This window comes from Lagenorhynchus albirostris, chromosome 8, assembly GCF_949774975.1.
Source record: "Lagenorhynchus albirostris chromosome 8, mLagAlb1.1, whole genome shotgun sequence".
Lineage (NCBI taxonomy): Eukaryota > Metazoa > Chordata > Mammalia > Artiodactyla > Delphinidae > Lagenorhynchus > Lagenorhynchus albirostris.
The window spans coordinates 63,782,439-63,805,445 of record NC_083102.1 but is presented as its reverse complement, the minus strand read 5'-3'; the positions used below and the strand labels follow the sequence as shown (position 1 = coordinate 63,805,445).

Genomic DNA, 23,007 nt, shown 5'->3' with positions numbered 1-23,007 from the left:
ACAGACTGATGGAGCAAAGGCAGAGAAGAATGAAAAGAGTAAGAGTAATAATCATAAATGTTATCCAGAGAGTTACTTTCAGACTTTAGTCTGCATAAGACTAACACCTAAGATATCTTAGCCCAACCCCCTAATTCTAATTCATTAGCTCTAGGATGAATCCAAAGTCTACATTTCAACAAACACCCCAGGTGATCCTGATGCAAGGAATCTGTGGCCTCTAGAATACCATTTCCAAAGATGGTACCTCATGGTGCTCTATGCCACAATAAAATATTGTCTTGAAAAAAAGTGCTCTTTGATAAAATAAGTTAGGAAAAAGGATAAATAAGGAAAAGTAATCATTTTTCTAAACATTAGTATTTCTCAAAGCTTCAATATGCATTTGAATTCCCCCCAAAGAAAAAATAACCATACTATATTTCCTAAAATTACTGGGCATAGAATCCTTTCTCGTCTTTTACCTACCAACATCTACAAAACTTTAACACAAGAAAACTAGAGACAAAGAATAAGATGAGAGGAATTGGACTAAATTAGAAAATTTAAAAGCTTCCTTGTAATTCTAGGCTGGAAAAGCAGACAGGTAAATTAGAAAAAAAAAACAACAGAATCCTCATTTATCTTAAGTAATACTAAACTATGGGCACATAAATATCACTATAATATGTACAAAATTCCCCTCTATATGATAACTCCAAAGTTAAAAAATGATAATACTGTTCCTAAGGATTTCTTTAAACAATAAAGAAACTAGAAAAAATGTTTCATAAGAGGATAATTTTGTAGACATAAGAAGTTTTTCTCTAAGATTTTAAGAATAGCTTCAGATAGTAGCAACAAACAGTTATAGAAAATATTTTAGAAATAGAAACAAACAGGCTTATTTAAAGAAGGAAAATTCTCTCTAGTTCATCTGTAAACCAAATATATTTGTGAAGTCTAAAAAATGTTTTAAACTAGTAGAAATTACAGATAAAACTATTTCAAGTTGATCAATTTAGAGCGCTCAAAATTAACTACTTCAATTATCTAAAAGATAAAAATTCCCAGATTTGCCTCTTTGATTTCAAATGAGTCCATAACACAAAACTGAATGAAATAATCTAAGTGATTTCTCTTAAACAAAATCTTTTAAGTGATTATATTGTAATATAGACTACAGATTAAAAAAAACTTTTGAGAAAACTGTTAGTTTAAGGAAAAAAAAATTAAGACTCTCTAAAACCAAACAGATAAAACAAATGAATGATGATAACTAACCCTAAATACATATTTACATCTCCCTCAGGGGAAGGCAGATTTTTTTAAATGCGCCTGCCTTGGCTCAAGGTAAGAAGGTGAAAAATGTCTCCCCTTAGAATTCATAACTGCAAGCCACCCCTCATGGGTTTGGAGTAGAAATTAACACTACTCATGTAATGGAAGAGACACACATGCTAAACTTTTATTTAAAATGGTCTTAGGTTGGTAGAGCTCCCAGGCACCTGGTAATAACTCTGAACTCAAAGAATTTTCAATGAGAAATAGGCTAACAACCTGATAGAAAAGCTGAATAAGACTTGCACATACATATCCTAGGAGAGGAAATACAACTGACCAAAACTATACAAATACATGCTCTAAGTCATCTAAGTGTTGAGGGAAATGCAAAATAAAATGTCCATGTACTATTTTACATGTATCACACTGGAAAGCATTAAAACATTGGACAAAACATGTTTGGGAGCAAAACTTATACCACTTATTCATTACTGGTATAAGTGTAAACTGGTTTGGAAAATATTGGAATTACCTAGCAAAACTGAAGATACAGATATCCTATAACTAAGCAAATCCATGCCTTGCTATATACCCTAACTCCCTGTTACCATGCTACAGGAGACATTTAGAAAGATATTTAAAAATGAGTTGTTTATAAAAGTAAAAAGATGGAGACAACAAAACTGCCAAACTATAGAACAAAAGATAAATTAATAATGATCTATTGTTTCAATAAAAAACTACATATTAGTGAAAATAAATGAACTACAATTACACAGATCAGCATGTGTGAATCAAATCAAGATAACATTGGTCAAAGTATCAAATAACAGGAAAAAAGTCTGACTCCATTTATATGAAGTTCAAACCCTGAAAAACTATGTATTATTTATGAATACATATATACATACATATCAATACGTATAAAAAAAGGAGTGAATGAAAAATACAAAGTTGAGAAACGTGGTGACCTCTGGGCTAGATGGATGGTGAAGTGAGTACTGAGGGATTCAAAGGTGACTTCAAAGGCTTTGGTAATATTCTATTTTTGAAGTGGGTTTGTGAACACAATGGGCCTTCATTATTATTATGCTTTATGTTGAACATAAAAACTGTACATTCTCATGTATGATTGGTATATTTCATAATATAAAATAAACTTTTAAGAATAACCAATAGCAATATACATGTTTCTTTCATTGTCTACTGAGTATATGTTTACCCTTTGTCTTTCTCACCCCTTAAATTCTGACCTCAGAATTTTGTAATGGTTATGATAACTAGGGAATAAATTACCGTGTTTCTTATTGGAATCTTCTTGGGTTCTGGAGGCATATCCTGTGGAACAAATTTCACTGGTTCCTTAATCTGCCTCCTTGATCGTTTGGTCCCATCTGGTAAGGTTTCCATGGCCATGTCTGCTTCCATGTCACTGCTCCCTGCCTGGTCACATTCTGAACACTGCCTACATAAAGAAAAAAATATAAGTTCATACATTTATTTTTACCTTCCAGCATTAGCTATGTTTTCTATAAATACAAAATTCAGGTATATGTTTAGAATATATGAAAATATACACAGGAACATGTGACCATAGGGTATACAATGATTATACATACAGAAAAGCACATACATTCTTGTAAGAGAAACAAAAATAAGTATAATGTATCAAGCAATTCCATGTATCCCTAATAAGTATAATAAAAACACATGTAATACTGCTACATGTTTAAGTGAACCAACATAAGAAGCCCAGATAGTTTCCATTAGGAAATCATGATTTTTCCTCAAGTGACATACACTGTGACACCAGAAAATCAAAGTATTCATTGACCCTGACTCTACGTCTTGTCACAGCTATAATATCCTTGAATCTTAATTAATAGCAAGCTGTAGTGAATATACCAACTAAGGAAGTTCTGTAAAAACTGACTCTCAGAAGTGAACAAAAATAAATGGATCATTTTGGTTGGTGGCCTTTACTACGTATAAAAGAAAATATATAAATTTATTTATGAAAAGAATGTATTAAAGTAGCATTTTTAGGGCTTCCCTGGTGGTACAGTGGTTAAGAACCTGCCTGCCAATGCAGGGGACACGGGTCCATGCCCTGGTCCGGGAAGATCCCACATGCCACAAAGCAGCTAGGTCTGTGAGCTACAACTACTGAGCCTGCAAGCCACAGCTACCGAGCCCGTGTGCCACAACTACCAAAGCCCGCACACCTCAAGCCCGTGCTCCACAACAAGAGAAGCCACCGCAATGAGAAGCCCGCACACCACAACTAAGAGCAGCCCCCGCTTGCCGCCAACTAGAGAAAGCCCGTGCACAGTAACGAAGACCCAACGCAGCCAAAACTAAGCAAATAAGTTAATTAACTTTAAAAAGTAGCGTTTTTAAAAATATGGGGGGAAGATGGCAGAATAGAAAGCAATAGGAATCTGAATCTCAACCTAGACAACAATTACATTAGCAGAGTCTGTCTGACTTATCTATTTTGGAACTCTGGAGTCTACTGAAGGCTTGCAACTTCCAGGGAAAGGCTGGCACAGGTAAATTACAGTTAATTTTGGTCAATTTCAGCTCTTAGTACAGTAGTAGCTACCTATCCCCCATCCTAAGCCACATGGCAGGCAGCTGTGCACATGTTCCTGCAGCAGCATGTCACAGCTTTTAGGAGCCAGGTTGGACAAAATGAACCCTGTTCTCCAAATATTGGGGATATGTGCTCTGATCACTGATTGCTGCTTCTCATCACATGACTGCAGACAAAGAGGTGGGTGACCCCTCCTATTATTGCAAACCCCACCCGTTGGTCCAAAGTGACTTCCAGGACTTAGCAGACTGGTACCCTTTACCCCCCACCTTCATTTTTCTTTTTCCCCTTTTGGGAACCAGACATTAAAGACTAGGACCTTCAAAAGAAAATGCATATATGGGAAAAAATTTTAAATGACCACACTTGCCCAGGGAAAGGCTCAGAAAAGACATGAGAAAACCACAAGTTTACACTTCAGGCTGTTACCCAGCACAAAGACAGCCCGCTACAATAAAAACAAACAAGCAAATAAATAACAAAACACAGCAAGCCCTGCGGATGGAGGAGAACCTCATTTCCAGGAAAATGGACATCTCATTTCCATTATTTCCATTGTTTCCCCTCTGTTTCTCATTTTGTAACTATAACCTTTGTCAGTACATTCTCCAACTTCTCATGCTCATTCTCACCCCCACCAAAAGTAATACATTTAGGTGACAGAGAAACTTGCTTTAGAGCACGTCAGATAACAGAAATATTATGCTCTGAAAACCACAAAACACTGAACAACTCAGAAAAATCTAAACAAAATGTAACTGCCAAACAGAAATTTATCTATTCCTATTTCAAGACAACTGCCACATAATACTTGCAGTACAAAAAGCCAACACAGATGAAAACACTACCTGCAACTCTTTCAGCAATCTTTTAAACTCTATAGTCCTCATCTTTTTTTTGTTTTGTTTTTTTTGACATGGACCATTTCTACAGTCTTTATTGAATTTTTTACAATATTGTTTCTGGTTTGTTTTGTTTTTGTTTTTGTTTGACATGGACCATTTCTAAAGTCTTTATTGAATTTGTTACAATATTGTTTGTTTTATATTTTGGTTTTTTGGCCACAAGGCATGTGGGATCTTAGCTCCATGACCAGGGATCGAACCCGCCCCTGCATTGGAAGGCGATGTCTTAACCACTGGACCGCCAGGGAAGTCCCTATAGTCCTCAACTTATAAATAGCCTTTAAGATATGAAAAAGCATCTCTGCTACATTAACCGGTACACAAGAGCCTAAGAAATAATAACTGAGGATAAAGCCATGGCCTGTCCAATTCCATGGAATTACATATATTGGGGGGAAAGTCATAATTATCCTTCATAATATCAAAACACATACCTGCCTTCTTTTAGTAATCCACTAAAAAATAAATTAATTTAAAAAATAGAAAAAAAATAATCCACTAAGCTGCTATTATCTATGAATTTAGCTAAACTCACCTTAATCCTGTATATTTTTACTTAATATATTCTATTAGGGAAGAGAATGTATAAAATCTATAATTCCTATGCATAGTACTAAAGGTAACCTTAAGTAATCAAAAATTCCATGAATTAAAAATGGATTTTTAAGTATAAATAATGAAAATTCAGGTAAGGAATTTATGCCAAAGCACTACCTTCATACTGAAATACTAAGAGATTTTCCTCAACTTGCTGTACCTTCTTGATCCCCAGCACCCTACACTATAATTTATGTTCAGAATAATTACCTAAGGAGGTTTTAAAAATCTTAATTACTAAAGTAAAATAATTTTTATTGTATAATGCTAAAACAAGGAAGAATACTAATTTAATCTATAGAAAATATAATTTGCATAAGGCAAAGAAAAAAGATTTTATGAATTTTTAAACATAATAAATCCAGTAACACTCTATTTCCAAAATATTATAAATAATTTATGATTTACTTTTTTTTCCTTTATAAATTACCTCTTTCGGTCTTCAAAGATTTCACACCATAGTTTTTTTTTCTTATTTCTAAGCCTTTTCCCATGCTTTCCCCACTTTTTAGAGGGAAATCTTCAAAGGTGCCTATAGAAAACTACATCAGGGAAATACAAATCAAAACTACAATGAGATATCACCTCAAACCTGTTAGAATGACTGTCATAAAAAAGACAAGGGATAACAAGTGCTGCCGAGGATATGGAAAAAAGGGAAACCTCATGTACTGTTGGGAATGTAAACTGGTGCAGCCACTCTGAAAAGCAGTGTGGAGATTCCTCAAAAAATTAAAAATGGAACTATCATATGAGCAATTCCACTTCTGGGTATTTATCCAAAGCAAATGAAATCACTATCTTGAAAAGATATCTGCACTCCCATATTCACTGCATCATTATATACAATAGCCAAGGCATGGAAACAACCTGTGTCCATCAACAGATAAACGGATAAAGAAAATGTGGTCTATATATACAATAGAGTATTATTCAGCCATAAAAAAGAAGAAAATCCTGGCATTTGCAACAACATGGATGGACTTTGAGGACATTATGTTAAATGAAATAAGTCCAAGGCAAATACTGTATAATCTCACTTATATGTGAAATATTAAAAACAAAAACAAACTCACAGAGAATGGACAGGTGGTTGCCAGAGGCAAGCGGAGGGAGTGGGCAAAATGGGTAAAGGTGGTCAAAAGGGACAGACTTCCAGTTACAAAATAAATAAGTCCTGAGATGTAATGTACAGTATGGTTACTACAGTTAATAATACTACACTGTATGTTTGAAAGTTGCTAAAAAAGTAGATCTTAAAAGTTCTCATCACAAGAAAAAAAAATTGTTTGGTGATGGATGTCAACTAAACTTAATGTGGTAATTACTTCACAATATATCTATATCAAATCATTATGTTGTACACCTAAAACTAATAAAATGTTAAATGTCAATTATATCTCAATTAAAAAAAGAGTTAATGGGAGAAAGGGAAGACAAATTATGAAGAAAAACATGGGAAAAAACTACTTGCAAAATTCTTCATAGAAGAGTTTGTGCTACGTATTTTCTTTTTGTCTTAAAAGAATAAAAGTATATCCAGAGAATAAAAGGATAAAAGAAAAAATGATTTTATGAATTTTTAAACGTAATAAATCTAGTAACGCTCTATTTCCCAAATATTATAAATACTTTATGATTTACTTTTTTTTCCTTTACAAATTACCTCTTTCAGTCTTCAGAGATTTCACACCACAGTTTTTTTCATGGATAGACCTTGAGGACATTATGCTGAGTAATATTTTTTAAGTAATATTACTCAATTCTCTGTCAAGTAATACTCTTCATAATATTCTTTAAATAATTAGAAAATGCAAGACAAATTCTGATCAGATGGGTGGTGGAAACATAAGATTAGTACCCCAAAATTAAAATAAGTATTTACTATTTGAACTACTCTAACGAATCAAACCCTATTTATTTATACCTTACCAGGCTTGTCTTAGAAAGAATGTAAGGTAGTGTTCAAAATTATATATTTTAAAAAACAAACCAAGATAACATAAACTAAAAGTGAAACAAAATACATTTCAAACACTGGGAGTAGGTATAAACAAAACAGAGGCTAGATTACACCTTTACTAGTCCCTCTACCCCCTGCCAAATGCCTCACCCACCTAATATTCTTCTTCATCTGATTTGCCCATCTCTAATCTAACCTAAGAAGTCCTTGGGTTTTCCCCTCTCCTCCTCCTGGTCAGCTCAGCATTACTGGAGAAAAATCAATTAATCACACTTACTAAACAAATTCACTGAACATTCTTGCTATATAGCCTCAGCAAGTCAGTTATCTCTGATTTTTTTTCCCACAGTACCTGGTGCAAACTATTTCCTGTCTTCTCAAGCCCCCATTATTATCATCCCAGGTCCTTTCCCCTCTCAAGACTACTTCTATTTCACTGAAAAGTCTATCTAACATGAACTCACTCAAGTTCCCTATTCTCCACCAATAACTACTTCTGTAGCTTTAACCATCTCTTCTTTCCTGTCACATGTCTTAACTCAGTCCAGCATAGCGCTGTGAACTATTGTGGAATGGACCAAACAGAAAGCATCCAGATCTAGAACCAATATCTTCAGGAAAGCAGTGCTGATACTGGAAGAAAGAGCTGGATAGAATAGTCCAGCTTAGACTGGACTATTTGCTTAGAATAGTAGACTGGACTATTGACTGGACTAGTTGCTTAGAATAGTCTATCAAGCAGAATATGGTATTTGAGAAGTAAAGCAACATACTGCATAGTAATTCTAGCTGGCAGCAAACATAAGGGGGATATAGCAGTAAGGGTGTTAACACAGGCTTGCACAGCATAAAGATAGCAAAAGCAGAAACTGGTGACATCAGAAATGTATACCAGTGGGCTCTGTAGAAATTTAAGCTCCAAACTAGGGCTTAGTCATGAAATAAGGACCCAGTAACAGGACCTCTTTCCTTAAGTAAAAGACTGAAAACTAAGGTAGAGATTAAAGCAGAAATTAGGCAACAGTGTGATGGTAAATATGGGCAAAAGTCCTAATTTGTAGCTTTTGCCAATTTCTGTGATAGGAATACTCCTACCTGTGGTCAATTTCAAGCTATCATGCACAGAATGGGGAAAAGATGTAGTAGCACACCATTACACAGTTTTTCTAACATATATATATATATATATATATACACACACACACACACAATAGATTTAAATAAACTAAAAAGCATAGTTAATGGTAAAGTATGTAGGAGGTGAAGTTTTTTTTAGTATTTATCATCTTTAATATAATTTCAAAAATAAACTGGAAATGTTGAAAAGCAAAAAGTAAAAACTGCCTCCCACATTTGAGAGCACTGAAGAAAAAAATATTCTCCAAAAATTACTCCAAAAGTAATACATCCAATTAATTGCTAAGCAAAGCTAAGTTGACTTTAGAGACCAAAGGAAATTTGATCACTAGAAGCTACAAGATAGTGAAGACTTCGCTTTGCTGCAATATTAGCTTCTACTTTTACTTTAAAACATTGCAATTAATGCATAGAACCCTAAGTAATTTAGGTTCTCTGGGGGGAGCTTTCACTAAAACATCCCAGGCTATGCACTTTCATCTGATATTCTTCCAGAAACTCTTACACACTGGAAAACAAAGCTCTGCAAGCACAGTGGGATTAGACAAATTAATAACCTCATTTAAGAAGAGAAATGCATATCTACACTTCCAAGATCATGACAAAGCTTCCTGGCCCTGGAGACTACCAAACTGGCTTTCAATTTAGAAACCCACATAGGATGTTTATTAACACTGCAGGCATTCTAATAAGTGACAGCAAGTTTCTCTTAAATTCTGCTTTCAAAATCACACATGTATCAAAAGTAATACATTCCACTATATTTGAAAAAGAGTTGATCAGTATGACTGGCTCAAGACAAACTGATAAAAGAACACTATGAAAAAGCAATCATATGAAAATGGTGAAAGAATGTGAGCTTCTTAATAAAATGAACAGAGGTAGGTTTATGAAATAAAACAATGAGGTCAGAAAACTTGCTTTAATGTGTTTGAAGAATACACACCTTTTTGTATAGATTACCATTTAAAAAGCTGGGGTCCAGTCTTTTCCAAAACTAGAATTTGTATAAAGTTTGTATAAAAAGAATAGTCATGTTCATTCCTAAGCTTTCTGTGGCCTATATTCTTCCTGTATGGAATCAATCTATTAGAATTTGAACATCTGTCTCTTGCTTGGACTAAAATTAAGCATAAAACTTATAAATATCATAAGCTTTTATCAAACATCTGTAGTGATTCAACATGCCTAAGTTAATGAAAAAATAATTCAGAAACATATGTCAAATGTTTCTAGATTTGCAAAGAATGGCTGAACTTAAATATACAACTAGCACAAATGACAAGTACCAGAAGTAAAGCCTTCGGTGACACTAATTTAGAAATAAAATACTAAATTACAAATAAAAGCATGAATATGGAGGCAAATTCTTGATAAATTCATTCAATTTCAAAACAAAATTAAAGCATTTTAAAAAATGTATAATAAAGCAAGAGAATTATAAACAGAATTCATGCTTTAAGAAACCATTGCTAAGATACCAAAATAGCCTCAATTAACTTAAAATTCATTTATCAAAAAACTGCTACATCTTTATTCATATAATGCTATAATAAATATTTATGTCTGAAATGTTCTCACCACAAAAAAATGGTAACTATGTGAGGTGATGACTATGCTAATTAGCTTGATTGTGGTGATTATTTCATAATGTATACATATATATATCAAATCATTAGGTTGTAAAACTTAAAACTACAATTTTTTTTAACATCTTTATTGGCGTATAATTGCTTTACAATGGTGTGTTAGTTTCTGCTTTATAACAAAGTGAATCAGTTACACATATGTTCCCATATCTCTTCTCTCTTCGTCTCCCTCCCTCCCACCCTCCCTATCCCACCCCTCTAGGTGGTCACAGAGCACCGAGCTGATCTCCCTGTGCTATGTGGCTGCTTCCCACTAGCTATCTGTTTTACATTTGGTAGTGTATGTCTGTCCATGCCACTCTCTCACTTTGTCACAGCTTACCCTTCCTCCTCCCCATATCCTCAAGTCCATTCTCTAGTAGGTCTGTGTCTTTATTCCTGTCTTGCCCCTAGGTTCTTCATGACCATTTTTTTTCTTAGATTCCATATATATGTGTTAGCATACGGTATTTGTTTTTCTCTTTCTGACTTACTTCACTCTGTATGAAAGTCTCCAGGTCCATCCACCTCACTACAAATAACTCAATTTCGTTTCTTTTTATGGTGGAGTAATATTCCATTGTATATATGTGCCACATCTTCTTTATCCATTCATCTGTTGATGGACACTTAGGTTGCTTCCATGTCCTGTCTATTGTAAATAGAGCTGCAATGAACATTGTGGTACATGACTCTTTTTGAATTATGGTTTTCTCAGGGTATATGCCCAGTAGTGGGATTGCTGGGTCATACGGGAGTTCTATTTTTAGTTTTTTAAGGAACCTCCATACTGTTCTCCATAGTGGCTGTATCAATTTACATTCCCACCAACAGAGCAAGAGGGTTCCCTTTTCTCCACACGCTCTCCAGCATTTACTGTTTCTAGACTTTTTGATGATGGCCATTCTGACCGGTGTGAGATGATATCACATTGTAGTTTTGATTTGCGTTTCTCTAATGATTAATGATGTTGAGCATTCTTTCATGTGTTTGTTGGCAATCTGTATATCTTCTTTGGAGAAATGTCTACTTAGGTCTTCTGCCCATTTTTGGATTGGGTTGTTTGTTTTTTTGATATTTTGCTGCATGAGCTGCTTGTATATTTTGGAGATTAATCCTTTGTCAGTTGATTCATTTGCAAATGTTTTCTCCCATTCTGAGGGTTGTCTCTTTTCATCTTGTTTATGGTTTCCTTTGCTGTGCAAAAGCTTTTAAGTTTCATTAGGTCCCATTTGTTTATTTTTAAAACTACACAATTTTTAACTGTCAATTATATCTCAATAAAATTGGAAAAAATTATAAAAATATCAATTAAAAACTTACTGAAAACTTTATATGAAGCAATATGATATAACACTTACACTGTTGAAACTAAGAGCAAAGCAGTTCTAACATCTAAATCCTCTCCATTTTACTTACCAATAACTGTTTTTGGTCTTTCTTGGCATCCTTGTAAGAGGAGGGTCCAGACATCCAAGATGGTAATGGAGTTTACAGGTATCACACAATAAAAGAAGATGCTGATCATGGTTCTTCTTACAAATTCCACAACTTTGAATAAAGGCAGCAAATAAAGGATTAGAATAATTATCATCATAGTGAACAGTTAACTTACAGCATATTTTTAAAATTTCAAAATTTCACCATATTAATTTTTCTTTTATTGAAATCAAATATTTTTTCATAACATGTCTTTTTATAATGTCAATAATTATTAGTTCTATATACTTTTGAGAATGTAGAAAAACAGCCTGGATCTAGTATAAATTTAAATATTGCTGGTGTCATACTTTTCAGAGAAGGGCATATGTTAGATACTTATGTTAACGTTGTCTTTATCTTAATTTTAATTATCACTTTAAAACCCATTTAACATTAGACCAATTTTTTTCTAGAAACAAATTATTAAACAAAAAAATCTTTCAATTTTCTACGTCTCTAAAACTACAAAAGCAGTTACTTTACAAACAAAATTCAGTTTATTTTCTACCATTAATTATAAATCTTTCAAAGAACCTTCAACATGTAAATAAGCTACATATATAAGTCTCTTCACAAAATCAGACTTTGAGTCTTAAAAATATACCAATTGATTATTTATTATAAAGAATGGGAAGTTTCACTGTTGTTGTTACTGTTATGTTACATTATTTGTTTACTCTATGGACCATTTTTAAAGTCTTTATTGAATTTGTTACAATATTGCTTCCAGGTTGGTTTTTTTTTTTTTATGTTTTGGTTTTTTGGCCACGAGATATGTAGGATCTTAGCTCCCCGACAAGGGATCGAACCCGCACCCCCTGTGTTGGAAGGCGAAGTCTTAACCACTGGACCACCAGGAAAGTCCCTGTTACTGTTATTCTACATTTTTGTTTGTTCTTAAGAAATCCAACTTTTCTTGGGCAGAAGGACAAGTTAACTACTCCTGAGAGCACAAACACTATGACCTAAAAATCTAGGGTATATTTATATTAAGAATGTGAAGGTTGAGGAAAAAGTTGTTGAGAACCTAAAAAAGCCATATATATACAGAAACAGCAATGATGTTTGAATTTTTAAATAATCCTAGAAAAAAAGATCACATACACACATATACAACAATGACAACAACGACCAGTACTGGGTCTCAAAGTTGCTCAGAGTAAAAATGGAAAATTACTTAAAGTATATTCTGAAATAAAAATGAACTGTAGTGATAAAAAGTCAGGAGCATAAGTGATATGCCTGACGGTTCCAAATGAACCAATTTTATTTGGAAAAGCTAGACTGAGAATGTGCTAGTCTTCATAAAGTACACTAAAACACTAGTGGGCTTCCACAGTTCAAGGAAGTTATCTGCTATTACCTATGGAGAGAGCCTCCAATCAAGAAGAGAAAGTAATTATAGAGATTGATATTGTTGCTACTGCTGCTATTTCTGAGAAAGGAAGAGGTTGTGGGGAGAATATTTATAAATTTACATAAGCATATACTTGTGTATGTGAATAGATTTGTGTATGTATACACACACAAAAACATATACTAGCATCTTCTAGACTTTTCTCAATTAATATCATCAGTTACATGGAAAAAATAGTGAGATCCAAACCTACTGAAGTATGGAAAGAAGTCTTAATAACTATGTAAAATTGCTATAATTGTGAATACTGTAAAATACTGAGCCAAGAACAAAAATATTTGGGAGAATGAAATTATTACAACTGAGCCAAGAGAGAAAAAAATGTAGACAGATTCAAATCTAAAACTTATCTTCATTATCCACCACTGTGCAAAGGCAGTAATTCAAGCTATATTATAGTACCCATCACTACCTAAAAACACATGTAAACCTCTAAAACTCATTCAAGTAAAATAAAATATAAATGCCCATTTACCTAACATATCATTTTAACTATTTAAGAAAATAATCATCTACATTATTTAAAGTCACTTTCCAATTCCCCAAAGAGGACAGTTCATTTCCATGGAGCATATGCACACATAGCACCAGTTACTTAAAGGATACAAAAAGTGATTTAGCTTGTCATTAAAAGAGGAGCAAAATCTCTTCTATCATCATTCAATCTGGAAAGCATCTTTGATGGTTTTAATAAAATGAACTTCAAATGCATTTAACTTAAATTCCAATATAAACGTAATTCATTCACAAATATCTGAAGCATCTTGTTACTAAAAAGTATTAGTTAAAAAATACACAAGGGCTTCCCTGGTGGCACAGTGGTTAAGAACCTGCCTGCCAATGCAGGGGACATGGGTTCAAGCCCTGGTCAGGGAGGACCCCACATGCCGCGGAACAGCTAGGCTTGTGTACCACAGCTACTGAGTCTGCGCTCTAGAGCCCGCAAGCCACAACTACTGAGCCTGTGTGCCACAACTACTGAAGCACACACACCTAGAGCCCGTGCTCCTCAACAAAAGAGGCCACCTCAATGAGAGGCCCACGCACAGCAGCCGAGACCCAATGCAGCCAAAAATAAATAATATTTTTAAAAATGAAAAAAATACACAATATTAATCTATCATAATTTCATTACTTGCCTATAAAGTACTGCAGGAAGAGTAGATGTCTTTTGTGTGCCTCCTTCTTTTTTACTTGGTTTTCTCTCCTTGGGTGCTCGCAAAATTGCCGGTATGTTCAACTTCTATTGATTTGAACAAATGCAGTTTATTTTGTTTTAAAGAAAAAATATAAAGCAACTTTCCTCTATGCACTGCTCAAGTCAACTAATATGCTAGGATTGTGAGGGGGAAATCTTTTACAAGCGTTTACATTGGCAAAAAGGACTAAAATGAGTTTTTATCTCAGTCACTGCCGTTAGAAGCCTATAATAACATACTTTCATCGATTTTCAGTGGACCACTAAAACATTATGAAAATTAAACTTCTACTTTAGCTTTAAAAATGAAAGACAAGGACAAGAATTTAAGAACTTAAAAGAAAAAAAAGTACACTTGACAAAAAGAATATTGAGGCCGTTTATTTTCCTCAACATCCCAGCTACACTGGTGCTCCAAAGGTTAATTAGAAAAATTATCTTATTGGACCAAACTCTCCACAAAGTGAAGTAGATTCTCTTTGGGTTTCTACTAATCAGTAGTATGCTGGCTTCCCAGACAGCAACCATCTATCAAAGTCATTTCTCAGTGGCCCGGTGGGCTGGCATCTGTTTAACCAACTGGAAGAAAGTGTCCTGCAAGTGGTACAAATGAATTCTACTTCGGCTGTGTATTTTACATTTGCACAAGGAAATGTATGCACTTCTGTTACAAGTGATTTAATAAGTGAAAATGCTCTTTTATAGTAGATAATGTTCTATACTAAACAGGAAATTCTTATGAGACAAACTTGCAAACCAAGCCAAAAGATAATGTTAGCTTGCCAAATAAACTAATAATAGGCTTGCATTCAATATTAACTTATCTAAATATAAAATATAAAACACCATAATCTTCCAAAAATTCATCAACAACTTATCAATAGAAACAAAGGTCAATTCTCCATACGCAACTTCATTCTCACCTTTTATATTATGTTATTCATTATAATATAAGCCATATACACCTTGTTCACAAAAGCAGCATCTTCAAAGCCAGCATGGCACAATACATATCAGTATGCGTTACCTTCTAAAATAATATGTCTACACAAATTGTTTAATGAATTTGAATCTTTGTAAACCTTTAAAACAAGTACAATGAAAAATATCTGTTCTTTGAAAACCTTCCTTCACAAACAAAACTATTTTCATAGTGAAAGGACCACAGTGAGTCTCCATCATCCTTAAAAAAATAACTGAAATTATTCAAATGAATTCTTAATTTAAGAATTATATACACAGTATCAAAAAAAAGCATTCAAAGAAATCCATTTGGCAATGATTCTTCTTTTCAATACCAAGAACTATAAAAGGCTAAATATGTTCAAGGATAAAGTTAATTTTTTTCATAACTACAATAATAGCTACTGAAGGAGAAAAACTACACTTTAACATTACAGTTTCAAAAACCATTTCTTATGCAGTTCAAAATCAAATCAACATGAAAATAAATCTCTCCAGTTTTCTGTTTAAATTTTACACACACCCCCGGTCCAAAAAAAATTTTTAAAAAAAGAACTAATTATAGCACAAGAACAGGACAGAAGAAATGTGGCAAGGAATCTAAAACCGCTACATTAGAGGCAGAAGAATATGGTAGAAGTAACTCATGCTTCAAATCTTAGCTTCATCACAAACGACAGGTCAATCAGTTAGAGCAAATGAAAAAATCTGCAAACAAGATAGCTGTTAAAACAGCCAAATTAAGCTACAAGTTCTCAGTAGGCAGCTTCCAAAGCTCTAGATGTACCGCAGGCAGGAATCATTATCCCAGAGGATTAGTTGACCCTGATTAAACGGAATTCTTTAGTTAGTGAAGAGACAGTTGTATTAGAGTTCTGATCTTTGAAATCATATAGAGAGCAAGAAGAGAAAGATAGCAATTGGAAAGAAACTAACCTGCCCTGTGATTCTGCCTAGTAAGGCCCATATTCCTTGTCCTTCACTTCGAAGCTTTCCATTCAGGTTTTGTAGTTCTTCTAAAGATTCACACAGCTACAACGTAAATAATTCAAATTAGTAAACCATTAAAATATACAGTAAAATATGTGAAAATGTAAATAATTTATTAATAAATGTCCCAAAATATCTATATTTATAGTCCATATATTTTTAACACATGGAAGTACAATACACTGAAAAATGAGGGTCTCCAATTATCTAAGCAGCACCAACAAAATGTAAGCATTTTGTTTTATGTTACCATTTTTACTAATGATAATGATGCCTACATTTATATATTCTATTATAGTTTACTATATAATTTCAGAAACGTTCTGCTAATTAATCCTATGAGTCTATCAAGACGCACTCCCATCATTTTCCCGATGAGAAAACTAAGGATCACAAGGTTTTTGTGACTTAGCTAAAATCATAAGACTAGCAAGAATCCTTAGGTCTTTTGAATTGAACCCCAGTACTCTTTTCAATACAGTGTGGCTGATTATTGGAAATTTACTTCCTACAAATATTTTTATCACTTAAAATATTATTTATCAGTAAGTCAATCCTGGTTTTATATGCTCATGTTACTTATTACCTAAAAGTTAGTCACAACTTGCTTTTATATATTTCTTTTTGACCTTCCTCATCTTTAGAATGAAGGGGTAGAAGGGAAATTTAAATTAGGAGGTTTTTTTTTTTTAATCAAAAGTAACAAAACAATTCAAGAAAAAAACAGTAATTTCAAAATAAGTTTTCAAGTTTTCTACAACTCAGAAAGAGAAGTTCCATAGTACAGTGGTTAGGAATAAGGAATGGAGTCAGACTGCTGGGCTTCAAACCCCAACTCTATGACTTGACTACCTATGTGAGCCTGTTTAGGACTCAGTTTACTCCTCTGAAAATGGGAGCAGTAATCCTAAGCCATATTATAAAGCTGAAATCAGAATTAAATGAGTTAATATAAGTAAAAGTGCTCAAAATTGTGCCTGGCACATAGAAAGTACTCAGTAAGTGTTAATGATGGTAATGAAAATAATGAGGGGTCGGAATTGTAGGCAAGTTGTAAGAACTCCAGAGGAATTTCAAAATAAAACATAAATAAAAACGTTATAAAATCACAAAAGAAATCATCAATAAGATGTAATATATTATGTTGTTTGTTTTATAGCCAACTTACCTTATTATATTCCACATGAAGCTTTTCTTGTTCATTCTCTAATTTATCCTTTATATTCTTTTGTTCAGCCATATTTTCTTGAATTTGAATCATGCGCATATTTCTCTCTATTTAAATTAAATATCCAATTTTACTTTAGTAGAAAATAAAAGCTGATATACAAAATACACAAAGGAAGAAGCTAGCCATAGGGATGATCACATGGATAAATCTACATCATTCAAAACACTTTTAACTCTATTCACAAATTAGCTTAGCATTTTACAGCAACCCACAACTTATTAGGAAAATAAACATGTTTTACTTGATATATGTAACATTGCTAGTAAATTTCTAAAAATTGACAGCATATCGAAATCTCCATCGGCAAATTGTCATCAATGAAAACGTGCATGAATCAGTGTCTATACTGACCAAAATAATAATTCACAAAATCAGCAGTGAGAGCAGGTTGCTTATGTTTTCTCCTTCCATCCACACTAGAACTAGTATCTGAATTGTCCACTGGGAAGATATCTGTACTGATCCCCATCAGTTCTGCTTTCCGCATAAGTTTACGAATGGCCGAAGCACTGCTAGTGAGTGGTCTGGGCAATTTTTCCCTTGGAACCCAGGCCTGGGGTCTGGTGGATCGAGCTAGTTCTGCTTTGGCACGATATTGCTGAAGCCGGGCATTGATCCTTGCCTATAAAAGAAATGTATACAAATTTTAAAAGATACTAAAATGGAACATACTCCTTATGATTTTTACTTCCACATTTAGAAAAAGTAAAGATAACCAGAATTTCACATATCAAGGCAAATTATATCTATCCACAGTCCTTAAGGTATACTGTATAATTCTTGGGCTATAATAAACCAGGTCTACCCCTAGTAACAACTGTCCTAGTCTATGATCAGAATTGTCAAAAACTAATATGATTAAGCTTCTCAACCAGCCTTGCACTAGTCTCCACAAATGTACTTAATTTACATAAAAATACATTTTATATGATGGGCAAACTAATCAAATTCTTTGCATAAAAGAACATTAGAACAGACTGAAAAAAGATGTGGTCAACATATTGCACTGATAGAATAATTTCCTCTAAGCCATATTCTTTAATGTACTGGAAGCATGCTTTACAAATGACTGCTTTGTTGACTAGGTGACGAGTAATATATTCAACCACAAACTATACTCACCATTTATCTTAATGACAATCCACTTCCTAGGTAACTAACCAAATTTCACAATTATACTTCACATGTCATTGGCAAACACACATGAGATCTGAAATTTATAACCTTGATTTTTTTTTTTTTTTTTGGCCATGCTGTGTAGCTTGTGGGATCTTAGTTCCCTGACCAGGGATCAAACCCAGGCCCTCAGCAGTGACAGTGTGGACTCGTAACCACTGGAGCGCCAGGGAATTCCCTGAAATCTATAACATTGAAAGAAAAAAACATGAGTTTTGGCATGAATCCCATCCATACCTGTGCTTCTGGTGATAGTTGCTTCTCTCTCTCTTGTAAAGACATTTTACAATAGGACTGTAGAGCCAAGTAGTTTTTTCTCTTCCACTTTCTGTCTAACCTATCTGCATGTTGCTTACAATAAGCAAAAAATGGATCTGCTATATCCTATATCAAAAAACAGGGGGGAAAAAGTAAACATTTTTACTTCAAAGGGTCATTAAAAAAACAGTAATAGATAATATTTCCTTTTTGAAGAACAGCCCACAGTGTTGGTTATTCCTAAAATAAATTACAAAAGTAATTTTTATACATAATGATAAAAATTGCTGCTTTAGAAACTTAATCCTATATATCAAGTTCAAATTAGCAATTTTTTTTTAAAGGGCCTTGTGGATTTAAAAATACTGAAATCAAATCTTAGGTATTACCATTTAGATATATTTGTTACCTAAAAAAATAACCACGGTTTAAAACAAATAAGATTTCAATAATCTTAGGTAGAAATCATCATTAAATATTAAAGTTATGCATACATAAATATTATAAAACAACAGTATATCTAGAAAATACAGGACTAGCCAACACAGATAAGTAGGGTACTTCTAATTGACTAGAAATGCACAGGCAGATTCCACCTGGGACAAAAATGGATTAAGAAGGCCAAGCCTGGGGCTTCCCTGGTGGCACAGTGGTTGAGAGTCCACCTGCCGATGCAGGGGACACGGATTTGTGCCCCAGTCTGGGAAGATCCCACATGCCGCGGAGTGGCTGGGCCTGTGAGCCATGGCCGCTAAGCCTGTGCGTCCGGAGCCTGTGCTCCGCAACAGGAGAGGCCACAACAGTGAGAGGCCAGCGTACCACAAAAAAAAAAAAAAAAAAAAAAGGCCAGGACTTGTCAATAAAACACTTTAGATATACCCTTTAACTCTTCATGAAACCCTAAAATCTCAGATGGAAACACAGCTCTCTCACAGTCATATTTCATGATACTACCTTAATGGGTACATTTTTTATTCATAAATAGTAGAGTACCAAAAATAAAAGAAATCTACTATCAAAAATAGAAATAAATTATAAATATGTAGCCAAAAAAAGTAATGTGCAATGTGATTGCCAGCAAAGTAACAGGCAGTTCATTCTTTAGGTCTGTCCCAAAGAGAATAATAAAGATAAGCTATCCATATAGGTTTTTATCTAAGTTATGTTAAAGGGTCTCTTAGTAAGGTAGGGTTTTACAGCCCAAAGAGAAATGATGACACTAAGAAAAGAAGAAACAAATGAGAAAGTACAAAAAGAGAAATCATCATAATAATAAAACTAAAGTGTCCTTGACATTAAAAAAAAAACGCATATGATGCAGTTCTGTAGTGTGATATCCAAAGATGTCACAATATGGCACTGTGAACACTGTGATCACAGAATTTGGAAATATAAAAACCTGGAGATAAATCCTGGCTCCACCATTTACTGATTTTTGTGGCTTCAAACAAGTTGCAAAACATCTCTGGGTCTCTGTTAACTCATTAGTAAAACAGATTTAATAATTACTTCACATAGGTACACAATACAAAAACATGGGCAGGAGATTGCATTAAAATGCGTGCACACACACACACACAGTTGCTTTCTCACAACATACTCTACATCCTGGTCACAGAATAGGCTAATGGAAATAAAGAACACATTGAAGCGTAGTCAAAATGATCTGGAGAACTATTCTACTGTTTTAAAGTAGTAGGTATGGTTGAAATTGACTTATCAGAGATAGGATTCATGCTTGTATAGATGAGTTAAGCATTAGGACCTAGACTCTGACTCGCTAAAAAGACCAGTCATCTCTGGTCAAAAAGGTATCTGGGGGCTTCCCTGGTGGTGCAGTGGTTGAGAGGCCACCTGCCGATGCAGGGGACATGGGTTCGTGCCCCGGTCTGGGAGGATCCCGCGTGCCGCGGAGCGGCTGGGCCCGTGAGCCGTGGCCGCTGAGCCTGCGCGTCCGGAGCTTGTGCTCCGCAACGGGAGAGGCCACAACAGTGAGAGGCCCAAGTACAGCAAAAAAAAAAAAAAAAAAAAAAAAAAAAAAAAAAAAAAGGTATCTGAAGGGGACTAGGTAGCCCAAGTAATTTTTTTTTTGTTTTCATTATTTGGGATTGCGGGACAATAAACCCTAAGTCTAAGGCTAGAATGACCAAGGGATTAACCTTGTTTAGACAGTGGAACAGATATACCAAACAAATATTAACTGTGACAGAAACCACTGTCTTCTGATATCTATCCTCTCCTTCTTCTCCTTAGTACTAGAATCTTCTGAGTTTCTACTGGGTACTTGACGACCTTGCTAGAAAATCTCTGCTCCAGACTCTCAGCATCTGGATATGGGCATGAGATAAATTCCAGCCAATGAGGTTTGTGAAATTTCCTAACCATACCTTTGAAAGGAAACTGCCTACTCTTAACCTTTTCTTCCTTCCTTCCAATGGGGTGGAACCCAGTCAAGGTGTGATAAACCATCTCTGACCATGTAAGAAAGTGCGACAGACTAAGGGAAGATGAAGCAACAAGTAAGAAGGCACCTGGTCCCTGGAAACAAACTCCCCCAATATCAAATCAGTCTGGAATGTAGAAAGAATTCAACTTCTTCTTTGTTTAAGTCACTGGCTATTTGCTTTTGTTAAACCATTCAAAATAGTGTCCTAATTAAGGCATTGGTTGACTTGGAATATCCCTTTAACTTGCCTAGAGAAACTTTCAAGATCCTGCTCCCCAATGGAAAATAGAAAGGGAAAAACATTTTTCTGAATATCTACCATGTACCAGGCACAGGTGCCTTTTTTCATACTATCTCATTTATCCTTTAACACTACCACATGAGGTGGGTTCTATTATTTTAATATCAATTTTATGGATAGAAAACTGAAAACAAGAGAGGTTAAGTTGCTGACCCAAGATCCACTGCTAGCAAGTTAAGATCTTTTTCAACCACTATCTGTCATCAGATTTACTTATGGATGTTTCCAAACAGAAATGACAAAAGCCCAACTCTGGAGATTGTGATTCAGTAGGTCTAAGGCAAAGAGTTTTAAACGTGAATGCCTTGAGAAAAAGTACCAGTAAACGTAAATGTGCAAAGGGGCCTAAAAGACGCTGGAAGATTATAAGACAAAAGTAATGATGGGGGTGGGGGGAAGGGGGGATGCGGGGTAAATGGTGGGGACTATGAGCAATGTGACAAAGTGGAATGCCCCTCAACTCAAGGTTGTCTTTTTTTTTTTTTTTTTTTTTTGCAGTACGTGGGCCTCTCACTGTTGTGGCCTCTCCCGTTGCAGAGCACAGGCTCCGGATGCGCAGGCTCAGCGGCCATGGCTCACAGGCCCAGTCGCTCCACGCCATGTGGGATCCTCCCGGACCGGGGCACGAACCCGCGTCCCCTGCATCAGCAAGCGGACTCTCAACCACTGTGCCACGAGGGAAGCCCTCTGAGCATCATCTTTTATCTTTCCTGATCGCTCTCTCTAAGACTCAAACAAGTTTTTAACACCTTTCAGGTCTCCAATGTACGGACTTTCTGTCTTCTGACTGTCCGAGAGCCCATGCACATGATTGCCCTCTTCACCTGATTATTTCATGGTCCACCAATTAATTACTTCTTTGCATGGCACATCGATTCGCTTGTTCCTCTCTTCCTCAACTACCTTCGCTTGACAAAACCTAAGGCACCAACTCTTCCCCTATTTTGTACCTGTACCTGAGCAGCTGAACACATTCTCAAATTAATTTCTATTCCATTTTTGTAGATAATTATTGAATAGCTTTATCTCTCTGTCAAACCTTCAATATCTCCTCCCTATTCCTAACTTGCAGATGATGACCTTATTTATTTCACTGGAGAGGGTTTCAAAGAGAGGAGAAAAGCAATAAAACAAAAACTTCCACAACCTCCAATCACCATATACCTCAACCTATCTGCATGTCTACACATATCCTCTGACTAATCTCCTGTTACTATGGATAAACTGCCCAATGTTCCTCTCTAAGGTTAACCTTCAGTTGCAATAATATCCCACCCCTTCTTCCCTACAGCAATTCTATCTCTCTTACACATTTTTTTTCTCTCCACTGGCATGCTAAACATACTGTAATATCCTTTAAAAATACTTAAAAGACCTTCCTTGGGCTCCCACATGTTGTTCCACTTCTAAGCTCCTCTTAAAAGGAAAAATCTAAAGACCTGTCCATATTAGCTAT

The 23,007-nt window shown here is 34.8% G+C and overlaps 1 protein-coding gene across 10 annotated transcripts in view; it reads right to left on the bottom strand.

The window, feature by feature from the left end:
• Positions 1-23,007, bottom strand: part of PHF14 (PHD finger protein 14) — a 199,945-nt gene that overhangs the window by 130,844 nt on the left and 46,094 nt on the right. For all 10 annotated transcript variants that reach the window (XR_009542004.1, XR_009542002.1, XR_009542001.1 and 7 more), the window contains exons 8-14: positions 18,784-18,930; positions 17,722-17,992; positions 17,308-17,414; positions 16,086-16,181; positions 14,128-14,231; positions 11,509-11,640; positions 2,560-2,728 (exon numbers count right to left, since the gene is read on the bottom strand). Coding sequence is in view for 7 of the 10 variants with exons in the window: in XM_060157098.1 (XP_060013081.1) it covers positions 2,560-2,728; positions 11,509-11,640; positions 14,128-14,231; positions 16,086-16,181; positions 17,308-17,414; positions 17,722-17,992; positions 18,784-18,930 (1,026 nt within the window). In the remaining 3 variants the exon portion in view is untranslated. The remainder of the gene's footprint in view (positions 1-2,559; positions 2,729-11,508; positions 11,641-14,127; positions 14,232-16,085; positions 16,182-17,307; positions 17,415-17,721; positions 17,993-18,783; positions 18,931-23,007) is intronic.